A 17,337-nucleotide genomic window follows, 5' to 3' on the forward strand; every position below is an offset into this window, starting at 1 on the left:
CCCCCACAAGGAGGAAATGGTGTGGGAGTGCCCAGAAGAGTTCTGTCAGTGCATCTGAATCCAAAGCATCATGAAGTGGAAGATATACAGAACACTCTGTGATATTAAATGGTGCAAGAACTTCCATGGAAACTGCTTGTACGGCCATGGTAAGAGGGACAGGAGTGGCACCTGTCATCAATGAAAACAGCCACTCCACCTTTAGCCCTGCCTCCAGTAATATTGTCCTTCCTATACAGGCAGTAACCCCGTAATGCTTCAAATGAGTTCTTGTAAGCAGATGCAGGACAGTTTCTCCTTGACCAGGAGCTGAAATTCTTCCAAATGTGACTTGGGTCAATTTAAACTTCATCCCAACACGGAAGTCCCCATGGAAGCCACTGATCAGAGATGGTTGGTCCTGCCTTTCTCCCTTGAGACCGATTTACTGGGGAGAGCAGGGGAAGTCAAATTGGAAGTCCATATCCTCAAGAGCATAGTCCCCATCTGAAAGGGAGAGCGCTCGCTGATCCGAAGGTGTAACTGACACTTTCTTCTACTTTGAACTACTTTTTGAAGGACTTTTTTCTTACTTATGGGAGGATTTGGTTGTTTGGGTTGAGGGGATGGCTTAGTAGGCTTCTGATGGTGGGCAGTGGTATGTGGCTCAGATGGAAAGCCCATCGACAATGGCTTCTGAATGATTTCTGGTTCAAGTGTAGCATTTCCCCCACAGATACACCAACAAATTCATGTGCTCATACTCGAGTCTGTGGTCCGAGTTTGTGTGAAGGCTCCACACTTGGTGGCTGGCTTCGTAAGGGCTGATGCAAAAGAAGTAGCAAAAATTGTAGATTGCATAGTTTTGAAAGCCTTTTCGGCTTTACCACAGCATATGCGTCTCGTGACTTTCAACTCCTGAATTTTACTTTTCTCGTTGTAAACTTCACACTTTCTGTTGCACACGGGGTGATCCCTGGAGGAGTTTATACATTTCAGAGGAACTGTACAAGAATTATCCAATTCATGAACTGGGCCTTCACATCGTCCATGCATAGCCCTCCCTTTACATCCCACAGTGGTATGGCCAAATCTTTTGACATCTCAAGCGTCACATTGAGTTAGAAATAAACGGACAAACCTTAAGATGGATATAGACTGCAAGGAGTACTAAACATTAGACTAAATGTTGCAGGTTTTTAAAGTGTGTCATTGGTCCTCCTCATATAGATCTGCACTTCCGTGACCCCCATATTCTTCCATTCTTCACGTAACTCCACAGGGCCCGTCTCCATTATATCGGAGCAGGTAACAATGCCTTTACTAAAGTTAAGAGTGTTATGCAACTTAGTCTTGAGTGGGTAGTCACTTATGGCCTTACATCCCAGAAGCTTACATACTTGGTTCAAATTAGCAGTTTCAACTAGAAGTGTTCCATTGCAAAGTTGTTTGACACTTTTTAGCGACCCAGGAACACCCTCCCTTGTCTTGTGAACCCAGAAAGGGGAGACCTTCTCAAAGGTACCACCTGCTTTCTTGATTACAATGAAAGTTTTATGGCACACTAATGCCCTGTTCTATGATTCTGAGACTACTTCTCAGGAGGAACAACCAACTGGGCTCTCTCTGATGAGTGCGTTTAGGTACTATCTGATCGTACACCCGTCCTGCCAGGAGTAATAGTTTGATGAGACCATTCCATGGGGATCCCAAGAGATGCTAGGGTAACAATGATCCAGACAGAGCCTTATACAACTGGGAGGAGGGGGGGGGGGGGGGGGGATATGGCCCCGAGGTTGCCTGCTAGAGACTGAGCTAAGACAGTCATTCACTTTATCAGCACTCAGCACACTGATGTTGAGGGTCTTTTTTATATTTAGGTGCATACTTTCCTTGTAGTCCAGGCAGTGAAGCCAAGGGCCCCATTCTCCAAAACACACAACATTCCACAGCCACGCTGCATGGTTGTCGCTGAAGCATGCCCAGAGCTTACAGTAACAGAGGACTGGTGGCACTAATCAGGCCCCAGCTCAGGAACCCAGGGTCGCCAAGCCCATATCTAACAACCCTGGGGGCCCAAAGACACATTTTGATCATGTACTATTGTTAAAATTTCCTCATGTGATGCCTGTCTGGTGTTCAGTCACGGTAACACTGGAATAATCAGGATCCTTCTAAGACTACGATTTGATGCAGGTTGCTTCATTGCAAATCAAACAATATTATGAGAAGGGAAGTTGCTGCTCACCCTATAGCAGAGATGCTGAGTTGCATCTCTGATATATGATGAGTAGCAACTTTCCTTCTCATAATACTGCTTCACTGAAAACCGATTAAGATTGTTAAGATTGATGATGTGCATAGTCCTAGTTCTGAGATCTCTGAAGTATAGTGCCAGAAAGATCAGACTAGAAGGGAAGAGCTACATGAAAACCAAAAAGACCAAATGTAGGGTTAAGTCAGCATTAGTGTGCTTGTTTCTGGCATAAATGCTAATAAAATATATTCCTTGCAACTTTCATTTTTCATTGTATATGGGACATTTTCTATTGAATCTTTGCACATAAGGTGAAATTTGCTACAGACTTTGAAAATACTATGAGGTGTGATTGGAAAGTTTTAAGAATGGGCTTGTAATTGTACAATGGTGGTACTTACGTGCTAGTGTGATGCATCTCCTTCAAAATAGTCCCCTTCTGACTGAACACACCAACTCAAACGGTGTTTCCACTTTTGAAAACATTCCTGGAAATTTTTTTCCTGAAGTGTGTTAAGAACACCCTGCGTATTTGCCTGGATGTCTTCAATCAAGTCAAATCACTTCCCTTTCAGTAAAAATTTCAGCTTAGGAAACATGTAGAAGTCTGCAGGGGCCAAATCAGGGGAATATGGTGATTGTGGAAGCACAGGAATGTTGAATTTGGTCGAAAATTCAACGATAGAGAAGGCACGATGACCTGGAGCATTGTCACAGCGCAGCACACAACTCCTGTTTTTCCACAATGCAGGCCTTTTCTTCCACACCTTTTCACATAAACACTCAAGGGCACATTTTTAGTATACCTGGTTTATTGTCTGTCCTCCAGGGATAAATTCATGATGCACAATACCAGCAGAATCAAAACAAATCAACATTGTCTTCACTTTCGACCGACTTTGCCGTGCTTTTTTAGTCATAGTGAACCTGGTGTCTTCCACTGCGAAGACTGCACTTTGGTTTTAGGATCATATCCATATACCTATGATTTGTCACCCGTAATTACCCTATTTAACAAATCTGGGTCATTTTTAGTCAGATTAATCAGTTCTTGGCACACTTCAAGCCAGTATTGTCTCTGGTCACTTGACAACACTTTTGGAATGAATTCTGCTGACACTCGGCACATGTTCTGATCTTCAATTGAAATTGACTGAACTGCATAGAAACTTTAAGTTCAGCCGTCTCCCTAATTGTAAGTCTATGATCAGAGTGCACTAGGTCGCGAACTTTCACAACATTTTCATTCATTTTCGAGGTGGAAGGACGACACGATAGTGGTTAATCTTCTAATGATTCGTGGCCATTTTGAATCTGTTGAACCAGACAAAAACCATTTGACTGGCTCATACAATTACCTCCAAAAGCTGTTTTTAATAGTTTTTAAGTCTCAGAAGCTAATTTACCAGTTTTAAAACAAAATTCACACATACTCTTTTCTCCATTTTTATGTCCATTTTCACACAGACAGAATCCGGCAACAAGCCCTAACTGACCCACACTCAACCAGTTGCCACAACAAACTGAACAAAGGAAATGCAGCCTCCTGTCAGAGGGCATTCAAGGACAAGGCCCTCTGTGTACCTGCCTGCCAAACCAGTAAGCAGTAGTGGATCCATTCTTAAAACTTTCCAATCACACCTCATATAACACAACTTCCTATGGTACAAAATTTTACAAAGTGTATTATCATCAAATTAAAATTTTTATGAAACAAAAAAAATTGCTGTGTATCATACACACACATTTGAAAAATTGTTGCAAGTGTTCCAAGACTGATATTAAAAACCAGGTACACATTTATTTAATTACTAAGAATAACCTATCACATTTTGAAAGTGATAAGTACAGTAACCTTTGAGAAAATGTTAATGTGATAGTGGTTGTATCCAGCTACACCCCGATCAAATTATTTGACAAAAAACTAAAAAGCCGAATTATAGCCAACAACATAAGTGCAAAATTTAGTTCAATTATCTTTCAAACAATAAAAGTTACATTAGCTTACATGTAATCTTGTATTTTCTGGTATGTCCCCCCCTTAAAGATCCTGGAAGTCTTTCGCTCACTTCCCAGTACACTTACAGTTTAATGGCCAACAATAAAAATAAGTTTCAGCTTAATTGCAATTTAGAAAATCACAGTACAAGATAAATAATTTTCACTCGGCCTTTGCCTCCTTGTCGAGGGTTCAGAGTAGAGTTGTGTACCACAAAGAAAAGTATTCAACAACCTCTCGACCAACATTAAGCAAGACACTGGTGACCCCAAAATGTGAAACAAAAATAAAATCACAATTAACCATTTCTACAAATTACCTGATGCTGTAGATTCAATGACTGAAAATTCCTGCTACCTACTGGCTAAGTGGCAGTGTCCACTGTAAAACTGCACAACTTATATTGTAAATATGCCTTTAACAGAGTAAGTAACAACTTCCTTTGGCAACTGTGTCCGTCGTAGTCTAGCAATCAGAGCACAAGACTCCAGCACTGGATGTCCCAGTCATGACCAGGCATTTTTCCTCATTCTAGTCTTTCAGGATGGCCTACAGTCCTCTCAGCCAACCACTAAATGAGCACCAGGGATCTTTCTCAGAGGTGAAAGGTGGCTGGGAAGATGAGCCCATCACACTTTCCCTCCTCATGCCACGGTGAAGAAGGGCTGCAACTCTACCTCGGAGTCAGGCCAACAGCTCTGTGACAGGCTTGCACCATGGACTTTACCTTTGTCTAAACATGCATCTAATCTAGCAAATATTTAGCTACAACTAGAATATAAACAGCACCTCTCTGCGGCATAGCAGTATTAATCACTGACTAAGGGGAAGAGACGAGATGCACCACACACATGGACGACCTGTGACATACCACTGAATGAGAAAGTATCAGGTTGCTTTATCTTGTCTGCTTCAGTACACCAATTTATATATTTTCGAATAGTACAGTAGAAGATCACCATTCAGTTCTCAAGCTGGTAACTTCATTGGTTGCTGAGCTGTATGAACTTACTAAGAAGACAAAATTTTCAGTGTCTCAAAGCTTTTACAATTTTTACCTTTTTAATTTTAGCACCATGTCACAATGACTGGTGTAAGTATGCTTCTCAAGGGGATGGAGATAACATGCTCCAGAGTGACATATGGGTCATTAGTGTGGCAACAAGCATCTAGTTGAGACAGATCTTGTGATAAAGCATTAAAAATACACCACATGAAAATTGATGGCATGTTGGATGAAGTTAAATCTTAAAAATTAATTAGTAAACCATTGATATCATGAGCTGATCTTGCTAGAAGCTATAGTTGTACCAACATTTCATCTTCCTAATAATTTTGATAAAATACTCTAGGTAATAACATAATATTATGAGTAAAAGTGATCTGACAAATGTCAGCAGTAATACATGACCGCTGACTGACTAGAGTACATGGGCCTATGCCTTATTTTTTATTAACGTAACTTTGTGATTGACATTTCAGCAAATCAAGTGGTAACAGCCAGCTGCCAGATAATCTTAGTGTTTTCAAGAGTGCCATGTGCTTGCCATTTTACTTGTTTGGTAGGTACAAGCAGAACCTTTTTAAGGATGGCTGACTGCATGCCGGCGACACTGCTTCAGTCACAAAACTATTCTACTTCAGGATGCCTCGAGCTTTTAATCTGAAGTAAGACTATGTGACAACTGGTTTTGATAATGGGTTTCAAGATTCAAAGAGAAACAATTATTTGACATGTATTTGTATTGAAAATATATTTACAATCATTTATGAGAAGAATGAAGTAACAAAAGACTATATTTCATGGTACAAAACAATATATGCTCTCAACTTCAGTACAGTATCAAGGCAATACTAACAGCTAAACAATGGAAAGCTTCACAATTATACTGACAATAATCTTGAAAATCTTTCAGGACATTATTATGAAAACTTTAACATAAATGCACAACATTAGAATAATTACTCTGTGACCGTGTTACTTTATAGATATTCTGAACAGAATCAACAGCCTTCACAAGTGGATGAGATTTTTTCCAATAAAATGCAAAATGCCATGCTACATGTAATACATATCTTCTCTTATAATTTAAAGACACACTGTGAACAATATATACATTTCTGGAAAGTATACTTGGGTAGGTTGCATACATAAAATATTTAACAATTTACATGTAATATAATTTCATGCAGTTTAATTGTCAATATGTTGTCAGAGTACTTTTACAAGGAAACATGATATCAAATTTCTTTCACTCTGAAAAACTGAAGACCACACTATTTCTAGCCTGCTCTACACTAAATGGAAATACGTATTCTGTGAAATACAAAACCAGTACAACTGAGATCTTTTCCTACACAGGACACATTCAATATACATTTTATTATATATATTATATGCAAAATAACTTGTTCAATCTGAGACAATATTTTCTTGAAATTATCCATTCAACTTGTATATCTGATATATCAAAACAATAAAAAATTAATTACCACATTAATACATACTTAGTATGTGAACATGGGAGGCAACCACAGAATTTAATGTGCAGTTTTCTCCACAATGGAACAGCATCTCTTAATCTTTTTCTTAGTAGCACTGTCCATCTGCATGCAAAATATTATGCCGATTTCTACAATTAACTTTTCATTTAGCCCAAATTTAGATGTTTACTGTATATTTTTACCATAATATACAATCTGCCTAAAACCTGGGAATTAATAAATTGTACTGATCATTTTAAGAATGTATCATTGAGCAACAGAATTCCAGAAACTACACACAAAATTTTTCTACCAATTCATAAATCAGTCATTATAACAGGATTTGAGTTAATGTGTCACAATGAAAGCACTGTAGCTTCAGCATAGAATACATTCAGTTGTCATCTTTTTTTACAGTTTATTACAACAGAAAGTGACTCCATGCACTTGCATAAAATGCCTTATTCATCCTCATAACAGTAATATGAGTAATGCAGCTATGAAAGTGAACGAGGAAGAAAAATCTGAAATGTAGGTTCCATTATATAGCTGGCTCTGTTGTGAACAATAATTCCTGCTTTTCACAGGAACAAATGAACAAAATACTCTTGATTCACATTTAACCACCCTCACAAGCTGCGTATATGAAAGGAGGCGAAACATTCACTCTTGCATACCAGCTAATACTACCGAATTACAGCTGTTACAAACACAGTAATCTTTGACATGTCAGATAAACAGAAGATCATGCAGTTTCTTAATCAAGCTACACACCTTTGACATTCAAACTAAACACTTACTTTCATGAACACTGAAAGCCCAAAGTGACCTCTTCCATCAAAGTTTGAAGTAATAACCTGTCATTGAAAAACAGCAAGCTGAGCTACCAGTCCATTTATATACATACAATACCAACACTTTGCTAATACCTTCTTCCAAAGACAGTCATAAGGTTTAGTCCATGTAAAGCACTGGTATTGCTTCACATCATAATGCTTTCTCTGAATAACCTTTTCACAACAACCAAATTCGGAAAATATTTCACATTCTTTGCACCATTAAGCTCATGTATTCAATTTCCCCACTAAAGAACAAAAGAAGATATTTCCTCTGATGAAACAGGAATGAAATCTGCCCTTGGTCACTCTTCCTTCAGTGCTGCTAAACAGTTCTTGAAAAGCTGAACCTGGGCCTGAAAACAAGCACTATATCATTGAAGACTGTCTAATTACACTTTGACAATACTTCATAATTTTAATTCATTTTACCTTGGCATGTTTCAATTCGAGCTCTGCCAGTTCCATTAGATTTTTCCGGAATGCAACAACTCTTCTCGTTTTAAAATCTAGTAGTTCTGGGAACATACGAGGAATACATATATGAATATGTAACAGTCTTCTTATAAGGTTATATTATAGGATCTACATCTCATTTTGAACAGTTTACTTAAGAGACAATATAGACTAGTGATAACAGAAGTGTGATTATTTTGACTTTACAGTAACACTAATTTTGAATCGGCTGGCATTTACTAACTAGTGACAGGAAAGTCCAATTTAAGAATTCATTTGAGAAGATCAAGCATTGATGGTGCTACATATAAAATATCTAATGGTTAAACATTGTTCTCCAACTCATGGGTCTCAGAATGATAAAAGTTAAACATCAAGAAACAAACTAACATCTTGTGAAACTTCTGCTTGACAAAGCTGCCACTGAGAAACAGAGCAGCAGAAACAAATATTAAAAATAGTGTAAAAGATTAAAACAATGGGAAATGTGTGGAAGCATATTTAACAACTGCAATTAGTCAAGGTATCCAAAAGAAATTTTATGCATTATTGTCTACACTAACAGCTGCAGCAACTAATGCAATGTTCATAAAGATACTTTAACAGTCAAAAAAGTCGAACACTTGCAGCACTGGTAAGAAACCCCCAAAAATGATACGGTATTAATCACTTTTAGTACACCATCCCCCCCACACAATGGGCGAAGAACTGTAGACACCCAACAGAATTGCCTATGTTACACCTTCTTCCAACCATTCTGAAGTTTAACAATAAATCTACACACTGTCAAATTCCTTGTAGAAACTTCTGGAAGCACTCTGTGTAATCTTAAGTGTTTCATTAAAACAAAAGTTTCTGCAAAACAAATGGTTGGATACTAGGGATCACTGCAAACACAACCCTTCCATACCTACACTTCAAAACACCACTTTAAAAAATTGGCACCATGATTAAACTAATTCTCTTACAGTACAGGAAAATGCTCTTATTGGAGAAGAAAAAACCAAATGGGCTACTGTTTGAAAGATGGACTGAAAAGTAGGGTACCAGATGACTCATTTTACTTTCCTCAGCACATTTAAAAATTTCCCAAAAATTTTGTCATGCAAACATATTCATGTTTTTTTTTATGCTGAGAGGAGACACTGGCAGTGGGAAAGGACAGGAAAGTAATAAATACTGAAAAATAGTAGACAATGGTTGTGGTTTAGGAAGAGCGGAAGCAGAACTACAGCGTGAGGTAAAAAGAGGGACACATTAGCAGTGAAATGTAGTTGACAGTGGCAATAGAGTGCTTGGAAAAGAATGAAGGAGATGGTAACACTGGGAGAGGAATAAAGAGAAGGCTAAAGTGGGAGCAGGTTAGAGCCAGTGATAATGAGAGTGTCTATCAATTACAACAAGGAACAGAGAGATAATGACAGTGAGAACAAACAGCACCAGTGGGAAGGAAAAATGAGAAAGTACCATTAAGGTAAGGGGGGGGGGAGGGGGGGAGGAGGAGGAGGAGGAGGAGGAGGAGGACAGTGTAAGGAAACTGTTGCTGAGAGACACGAGGCAGCGACAGATACACACCAAGATAATGAAAATGAGTTGGGCTGAATGAGAGCATGAGAACAGGAAAGTGAGAATGGATGGATACCGTATTTACTCGAATCTAAGCCGCACTTTTTTTCCGTTTGCTGTAATCCAAAAAACCGCCTGCGGCTTAGAATCGAGTGCAAAGTAAGTGGAAGTTCTGAAAAATGTTGGTAGGTGCCGCCACAACTAACTTCTGCCTTCGAATATGTGTAGCGCTACACGGGCATGCTTTGCAGGCACAAAGATAAATACTGGCGCCAAAACCTCTGCATCAGTAAAAAGAATTAAAAAAAGGTGGAAGTCGAGCTTTTTTCTCCGCCCCGAATTTCGAACCACTGCATTTTCGTACATTATCTGACGAAGTAAATACAAATTCCGTATTGTTCATCTTCGACTGTAGCAGCATTTCTATGTACTACAAAAATCCGACTGGCAAGACTGTTTGGGATGTTTGTCAATATGGCCAACTCTACGTTCTGAATTTTTTCCTACCTGTCAGAAGAGATGGTTGCTAATAGGAACTTTTATGAATTGTGAATCACACGCAGTATTCTCTTCACCATAAGAATAATACGAATATAAACATTTTACCATGCATTCTTTCGTATTTGCTGCTATCTCATTTAAATCCTGTCTGCCTAATAAAATACGAAACTAGAGTGAGACAACAACAAACGCGGAAGAACATACATATTACACATCATGTAATGTTTTTATTCGTATTATTCTTATGCCTAATAGTGATACGGTCAGAATTGAAGCACGGCAATTGACTAGATTTTTAAATCTAAGATGACTAATTTCTGTGCAGAATATAATGTACTAAAGAAGCGTCTGCAAAGATTTTCAAACTGAGAAAAATTTTTGCTAAACTCTCGTTCAGAACATCTTCTATCATACGCAGCCTATTATTTGGTTCTTGTTGACCATTACCAAAGAAAGCAGCAGTGTAAGTAACAACAAATAGCGTCTCTTGTCATTGTTTCGATAATGAGACGATTCCTCTCTCTTTTCTTTTTTTTTAATTGTAAGCGCCTAAGCGGCGGTAGCACGCACAAAAGCAAGCCATGCCGCGAATGGTGACAGGTCGTAAACACTCATTATCAGAATGCGACAAACAATGCATGACAGTACAGTAATGCATTTTCAGCTTAGAGTGACGTAAACACATATAACAAAGAGAACGGCACTTATCAGATCAAAGAAAAATAAGCAGTCAATTCAAACCAGACGAAGCACGTGAAAAAAGAAGGGTACCCGTATAAATACGGACGGAGCGACTGACGCCTAGCAATGGCTACCTGGTGCAGCTTAACTGCTAAGCTTACGACTCGAACCAAACTACTGTAGCTGTATCGTCATTTATTCGACCTAAATTGTGTCTCATATTACAATGGACCAACTTTGTTTCGATTTGGAGGTGTGGCCTAAAACTTTTCTCACTTCTTGAATTTCGAGTCTCAAACTTAAAGTGCGGCTTAGATTCGGGAAAATTTTTTTCCTTGATTTCGAGTCTCATTTTTCAGGTGCGGCTTAGATTCGAGTGCGGCTTAGATTCGAGTAAATACGGTATGACTGACTTGCAGCAATGGACTAATGGGTGTGAATGAGTTACAGTCAGGGGAGCTTGTGGGAGTGAAGTGAGTTTCATGTTGAAATGAGCATGAATATATTCACATGCCAAAATTTTTGAGAAAATTTTTTGAAGGTGCCAAGGAAGGTAGAATGTGGCATCTGGTATCCCACTTTTCAGTCTTTTAAACATGGGCATTTTCATTGTTGTGTTCTGACAGCAGCATTTTTCCACTGGTTCCCATATCTGACAACGAGAGTATGCCACTCATATGGAATGAACTTCCTGAGACAGTAAAATTTTGATAGTTTACAAAATTGAAATAAAGAAAAACCGATTTTACATCTCAGATCAAATTTTATGTGCACAAAAATTTTGCATGTATTTAAGTACTACAACGTGAGGTCCCCAGAACCCTTCTGATGATAATGAAGACACTTTTCTGTAAATTTTGCCACATTACATCACTTAGGGAGCTATATTTTCACCTCATACAGCATTTTACTTGCATATTCTATGTGCATAGGTAGGGTAACTTTAAACCTCTGTATCTTGGAAACAGATAAAGAAACTTTTCATGGTAGTGCAAGACAGATCTTACAAATGTACCGTAAAAATTACAATAATTTGCTGTGCATTGCTGTCTTTGAACCAATACTCAGTTTTGGTGCAAAAGAAATGGAAAAAACTTCTTTGGGGATTTCTAAGGAACCACCCATGAACAAATGGTGCCTCTGTATGTCCCATGAAGCCAGCTGTAGATCACAACCAATGCAAAAGAACTGATTTGCTCCATTGGTCTAGCAGGAGGTGGTCTGTAATATTCATACATTGGCCCTTCATTGTAAGATAGTGACACTAAGATCCTTGTGTTGCATGTACCAATGGGCCCTAGCCCAATGGCTACCTGAAACACTTAATCTTACCTTTCCATTACCAATAGAACCTGGGGTATGAGAACCGGCAGAACCCCATTTCTATATGTGGCATTTTGGGCCATATTAGATAGTGCATGTTGTCTCATGTGTAGCGAGTTTATTTCTGTGATGATTAAAACAAACATGAGGAAATACAGGCTTCATTAGCTTCAAAGCCAATGTTCTTTCACAGTGCACAGGACATGATGGGGAGAGGTGGGGGGGGAGAGGGGATGGTGGACATGATCCTGCCTTTTATGGGACAGGAAATTCTGTAACAGGACTGCAACAGAAGGTAGTGGATGGGTGAAGGGGAGGTCTTGCAGCTGGATTGTCCACAGAGGGACACAAGCCATGCGATGGCAAATTGGGAGCAGGGTTGAAAGAGACAACTAAGAATGGTGGAGGTGAGAGTGTATTACCTTAGATAATGAAGGTAGGATTTTGGGTGTGAGTTTCCTTATCTCACGGCATAGCAAGAGACATAGGCCCCAACAAAGGGTGACACTGGGTGATATTAGGCATACTGGTCCGGAGCACTTTCATAACAGTGTTATGTAACAGATGCAATTGCTCTATTTCATTAAATTAGGATAACCCAACTAAAAAATAATATTCAAAAATCAATCTTTCTGTTGGAAGTACAATTTTATGTGCAAATTCATCCCTATACCTATGCTACATATCTGACAAATTCCAGTAACTTAAATTCTGTTCACCAGCAGTTCAGCTAAACAGTATAAAAATTTCTGGGTTCAAATTGCAGTGTTAACATTTCACCATTACATACTATGGAAATTCTGCCACTGATGTGAGGAGTTCTGCAGAGAGCAAATCAAAGCTAAATATCAATCACTCTAGGTGCCATGGATCATTTCTATCCAAGGCAAAATCTCCTCATACGAATTTCAGTTTTCAACTAATTCTTTATCTCTTACCCCGCAGAATTAATTTCATGGGGACTGAACTATGTGCACTGTTTTGACAAAGAATACAGAGACAGTTTATACATGGAACATCCCCCAATCAAAAGTTCATACTGTAGTTTGAACCCAAGAATTATTCTATTGCATTAAGTTACACTCATACCTCTAAATATCATCAAAAAGGTGGAGGGGCAACACAGCAGTGTTTTTTACATTGTGGACTTTGTACAATATGTAGATAGACAGGCCTTTCAGTGATAAACTGATGTGCTTCAAATGGAATAGGATTGATTTAAATGATGTTAGTGTATTTATCCCACTAATTTATTGTCAGGTGTAGGGGTGAAACAACAATACATTCATGGAAATGCAGAAGGTAAAAATGTTAAATACATAACTACTGATCAACATGACATCACAATAAGGTTCTTTTTCACAAGTGATAGGAAAACTTATGACTGGCCCATAAACAAACATTCACTTCATCAGCATGACACCAAACTGAGTAATTTTTGAGTTCTTAAAATAAATCCTAAAATTCTTCAATCAGCAAAAAATTTGCAGGTATTGTAAGACTAATAGTTAGCTAACTTATTAGTCAAAAGAGCCTAATAACAACACAACAATTGAAATTTCTCCAGAGACAAGTTTTTTAAACTTAAAATGAATGGGTAGGTACACTTACTAACATAATTAGGACACTCCTAAGCTGGCCTTTGCTAAAAGAAAGTCCACAATACGAGGTGCATTCATCGAGGTCGACCCCCTCCAAATCTCCCTTCCAAACTCGTCCTTATGTATACCTTCCATCGTGCATCCTCTATACAGTACATCCAATCTTTGACATAGCTCTCTTCTACACCATAATCGCTAATATTAACTTAAAATTTACTTGAAGTTTTAAGTCTTAGTGTAACAATTGGTATGTTGAATAAAACTTTGTAACGTATTTAATAAATGAAAAATAAGTTTTTTGGATAATTATATGGGTCAGGAATACAATTTCAGGTGTTAAAGATCAATATGTCTTTCTTCAAGTATTTCAAAGCAAACCACTTGTGCTATGAACTAAGTTCACATTTGTTTTTCCCCAATATTTCTTTATCAGCACAAAGACATTCAAATTTCAAGCAATTCTTTTTTAAATTCAGAAACTGCATTTCAAAGTTGTCAATATTACAGATGCAAAATTTAATTCTGACAATTTTTTATTGAAGACTAATGTCCCTTTGCTGTTTCTGAAATTCTGAAAATGTTGAGAAATGCTTCCCTTACATTTAAAAGTACCGTCTTTGAATATTAAGTCAATATCAGAGTTATGCCATAGCACTGTTTCAACAAGCTTTGAAAGTTTATCAGTGTTTTGCTTTCATGATCTTTAATAAGAAGAGAAAATTTGCTTTCAAATGTAAAAAAACGTGTTTACTTTCCCCAGTAGTTTACGATTAAGCCAATTTAGATAAAACTTACCTTCCACCATGAAATAACATTTTTTCACTCACCAACACGAAGTGTATGACACTTTCAAAGGAGAAAAACTTTACTTTCTATTAATGAGGAAGGCAAAATTTTCAAAATTCTTTCTCCCGATGGCCAACATACCAAGTCACGTAGCAGAAGACATGCATAGCCACTCACTATATTAATCATTTTTTTAAACTGTTAATCATAAAAAGCTTTAGCTATAATGGAGTTTATAAACTTAATCTCCAATTCCATGATTTCACAAGTTTCTTCCAGAAAGGTCTTCCTGCAAAGTGCTTCTTGATGAATGGCGTAAAGCTAAGAGTATCATGGTTAATTTTTTTCTTTCAAAATTGTACAAACCCGTTTCTTAAGGTGGTCATACTTTTTTGCCTTCTCCATTGAAACTGAGAATGAGAATTTCATAGAATGAAATGTACTCAGTCACAGGTTGTCCTACTTCCTCTCCATGTGTTTCACCTTCGAGTGGAAATAATCCTGAAAGTTGTTCTGTAATACCAGCAGACAACAAACCTTACAAAAAATGAAACTTGCATTGTATAATTTATGTCACAAGGGTCGGCAACTGTTACTGATAAAGCTGAAATCATTTGATCTTCAACTTGTTGGCTGGTTATATTCAATGACATTTTGACTGTCCTATCACTGTTTTAGCAGACAATGGTAACTTCCTTTTTTAGAATGTATCATTTGCTCTTAAAAACCCGAAGTTGCTCTTCAGATGCGTCAATAAAGTAACTTCTTATGTATTTGCTGTGTGTGTATGGTTTTCCTCTCTTAGCAGCCTCTTAACAAACCATGAAACTTTTAATAGTAACTTTTTGGAAGATTATGTCTAGTAATTAAATGCATAACTATTTTATTTAACTCTTCTGATGTTTTTCTCCTTCCTCTTTTTTCCACTGTGTTACTGATGTGATATATATATCTAAAAACAAAGTAGATGTGACTTACCAAATGAAAGTGCTGGCAGGTCGACAGACACACAAACGAACACAAACATACACACAAAATTCTAGCTTTCGCAACCAACGGTTGCCTCGTCAGGAAAGAGGGAAGGAGAGGGAAAGACAAAAGGATTTGGGTTTTAAGGGAGAGGGTAAGGAGTCATTCCAATCCCGGGAGCGGAAAGACTTACCTTAGGGGGAAAAAAGGACAGGTATACACTCGCGCACACACACACATATCCATCCGCATGTGATATATAGTACTAAATGATACGTGAGACTATGAAGTGACACTCAAAATTTGATTTCTTGTTATTAGCCAGATTTCCTTTCAAATAAAGGCAGGTCACAGAGCCATTTGAGTCTTTAATACATAAATGTGAATGTTCGTTCAGCTTTTAAATTCAGTTTCTTTCTTCCATTTTTCTTTGCTTCTTCTTTGTTCCCATGTCTAACAGGGTACCTCAGAAAATGTTTCATTCTATAGTAATCAGGCCACCAACACAAAACCATTGCAAATATAGCTGTAGTATTTGTTGCTGGATGGAAATATATAGGTAACTTTATGCTTCAAGTAGGTATTTTTATTGCTCAACTGTAAAATGTGGGTGAAAAGCACAATGAGGCTGTTGACCAACTGACACTTAACATGAATCAACCACACGTATCCCACACATACTCACCGACAAACTTTGTGGCCACTGAACATACAGAAAGGCAACAAATGGACAGGAAAATTTCACTGGTTGGGTTATCTTGCAGGGAAGCCAAATCACTTCATAAAGGCAGGCATCTGGATTTTTAACTACAAATTCTAGTCTTTCACACATGAAAAATGCAGTTGTGTTCAAACCGGAGGAGCCGAAGAGCTATATGTGGCTCATGAGCCTCGGTCTGCCAACTACTCTCTCAAACCAGTCCAGAGTCTCATGCCCAGCTTGAAAAATTAGACCACGTAAGAATGACAGCAAATACGCTGGTTATGTTCATATCTAAAAAGTAGGAGCCACACACCGTACCACTCCAGTACAAGTTTGGCATTCCAAATTAAAACTAGCAGCATTTTCCATACAAGTGATCCACTATATCTGTCATTCCTCTGGAATTTAACCTGATCCTTTTAATTTTTTAAATTCATGTTTATGACCTCACTAGGCACACGAGTCCCAACATATCTGCCCTACTTGCTGTTGATCATTTAGGACTAGTTTAAACTAGCTGGGAAAGTTTAAAGTCAACAGCCAAATCCTTTGTCAACATTTTCAGAGTTTTGTTTTTGAACTGAATAAATAGTAAAGCCAAAAAACTAAGCTTCAACTATTTCCTCCATTTACTATTTGTCCTGCAAGATAAGAAAACAAAATTTTAGGAAATTTACATGTTTCAAACGTGGACTACAGATTCAGCATGACTTTAAAACAGAATGTATCCATAACACAGGCCTACAATTTTTTTTAAATACTTTTTTACTTTGATAGCTGATATTTATAGATTTTTGAGCTGAATCCAAATCTAGCCTTAGTTTTTTTGTATCACCCAAAGTTTTTGAGCAATATGCTTTTTTATAATAAAGTATAAAAGCCCTATGCTATATAGTAAATGGGGAAATTAATGAAACACTGTTACAACACAAGCATCGTTTGTATTTACAGTAAGCTACTTAAAACAATGATGTGTTAATGAGTGGTTTCACTTGTCAGCTGGAATTGGTTTGTATTTTCCTCTTTTTTCTTTGAAGCTTCTGTGTAGCTTTTTCAAAGATGAGTCACTTACTGAACTCTGTGAAGGGAACAGTCACCCATCATGTTGGTGTTCCAGCAGCCTTTGTAGCATTTTTCCATCACTTTAATGTCCTGGTGAAAATGCTCTCCTTGCTCCTTACTAACATCTCCCATAT

The 17,337-nt window shown here is 37.8% G+C and overlaps 1 protein-coding gene across 1 annotated transcript in view; it reads right to left on the minus strand.

Moving 5' to 3' along the window:
• Positions 1 to 7,150: 7,150 nt before the first annotated feature.
• LOC126161773 (sorting nexin-6) overlaps positions 7,151 to 17,337 on the minus strand; it is an 86,955-nt gene continuing 76,768 nt past the window's right edge. Inside the window, 2 exon segments of the mRNA XM_049917842.1 lie at positions 7,151 to 7,911; positions 7,988 to 8,073. Of these exon segments, the coding sequence (XP_049773799.1) occupies positions 7,861 to 7,911; positions 7,988 to 8,073 (137 nt within the window). The 3' untranslated portion in view covers positions 7,151 to 7,860.

Source organism: Schistocerca cancellata, chromosome 2, assembly GCF_023864275.1.
Source record: "Schistocerca cancellata isolate TAMUIC-IGC-003103 chromosome 2, iqSchCanc2.1, whole genome shotgun sequence".
Lineage (NCBI taxonomy): Eukaryota > Metazoa > Arthropoda > Insecta > Orthoptera > Acrididae > Schistocerca > Schistocerca cancellata.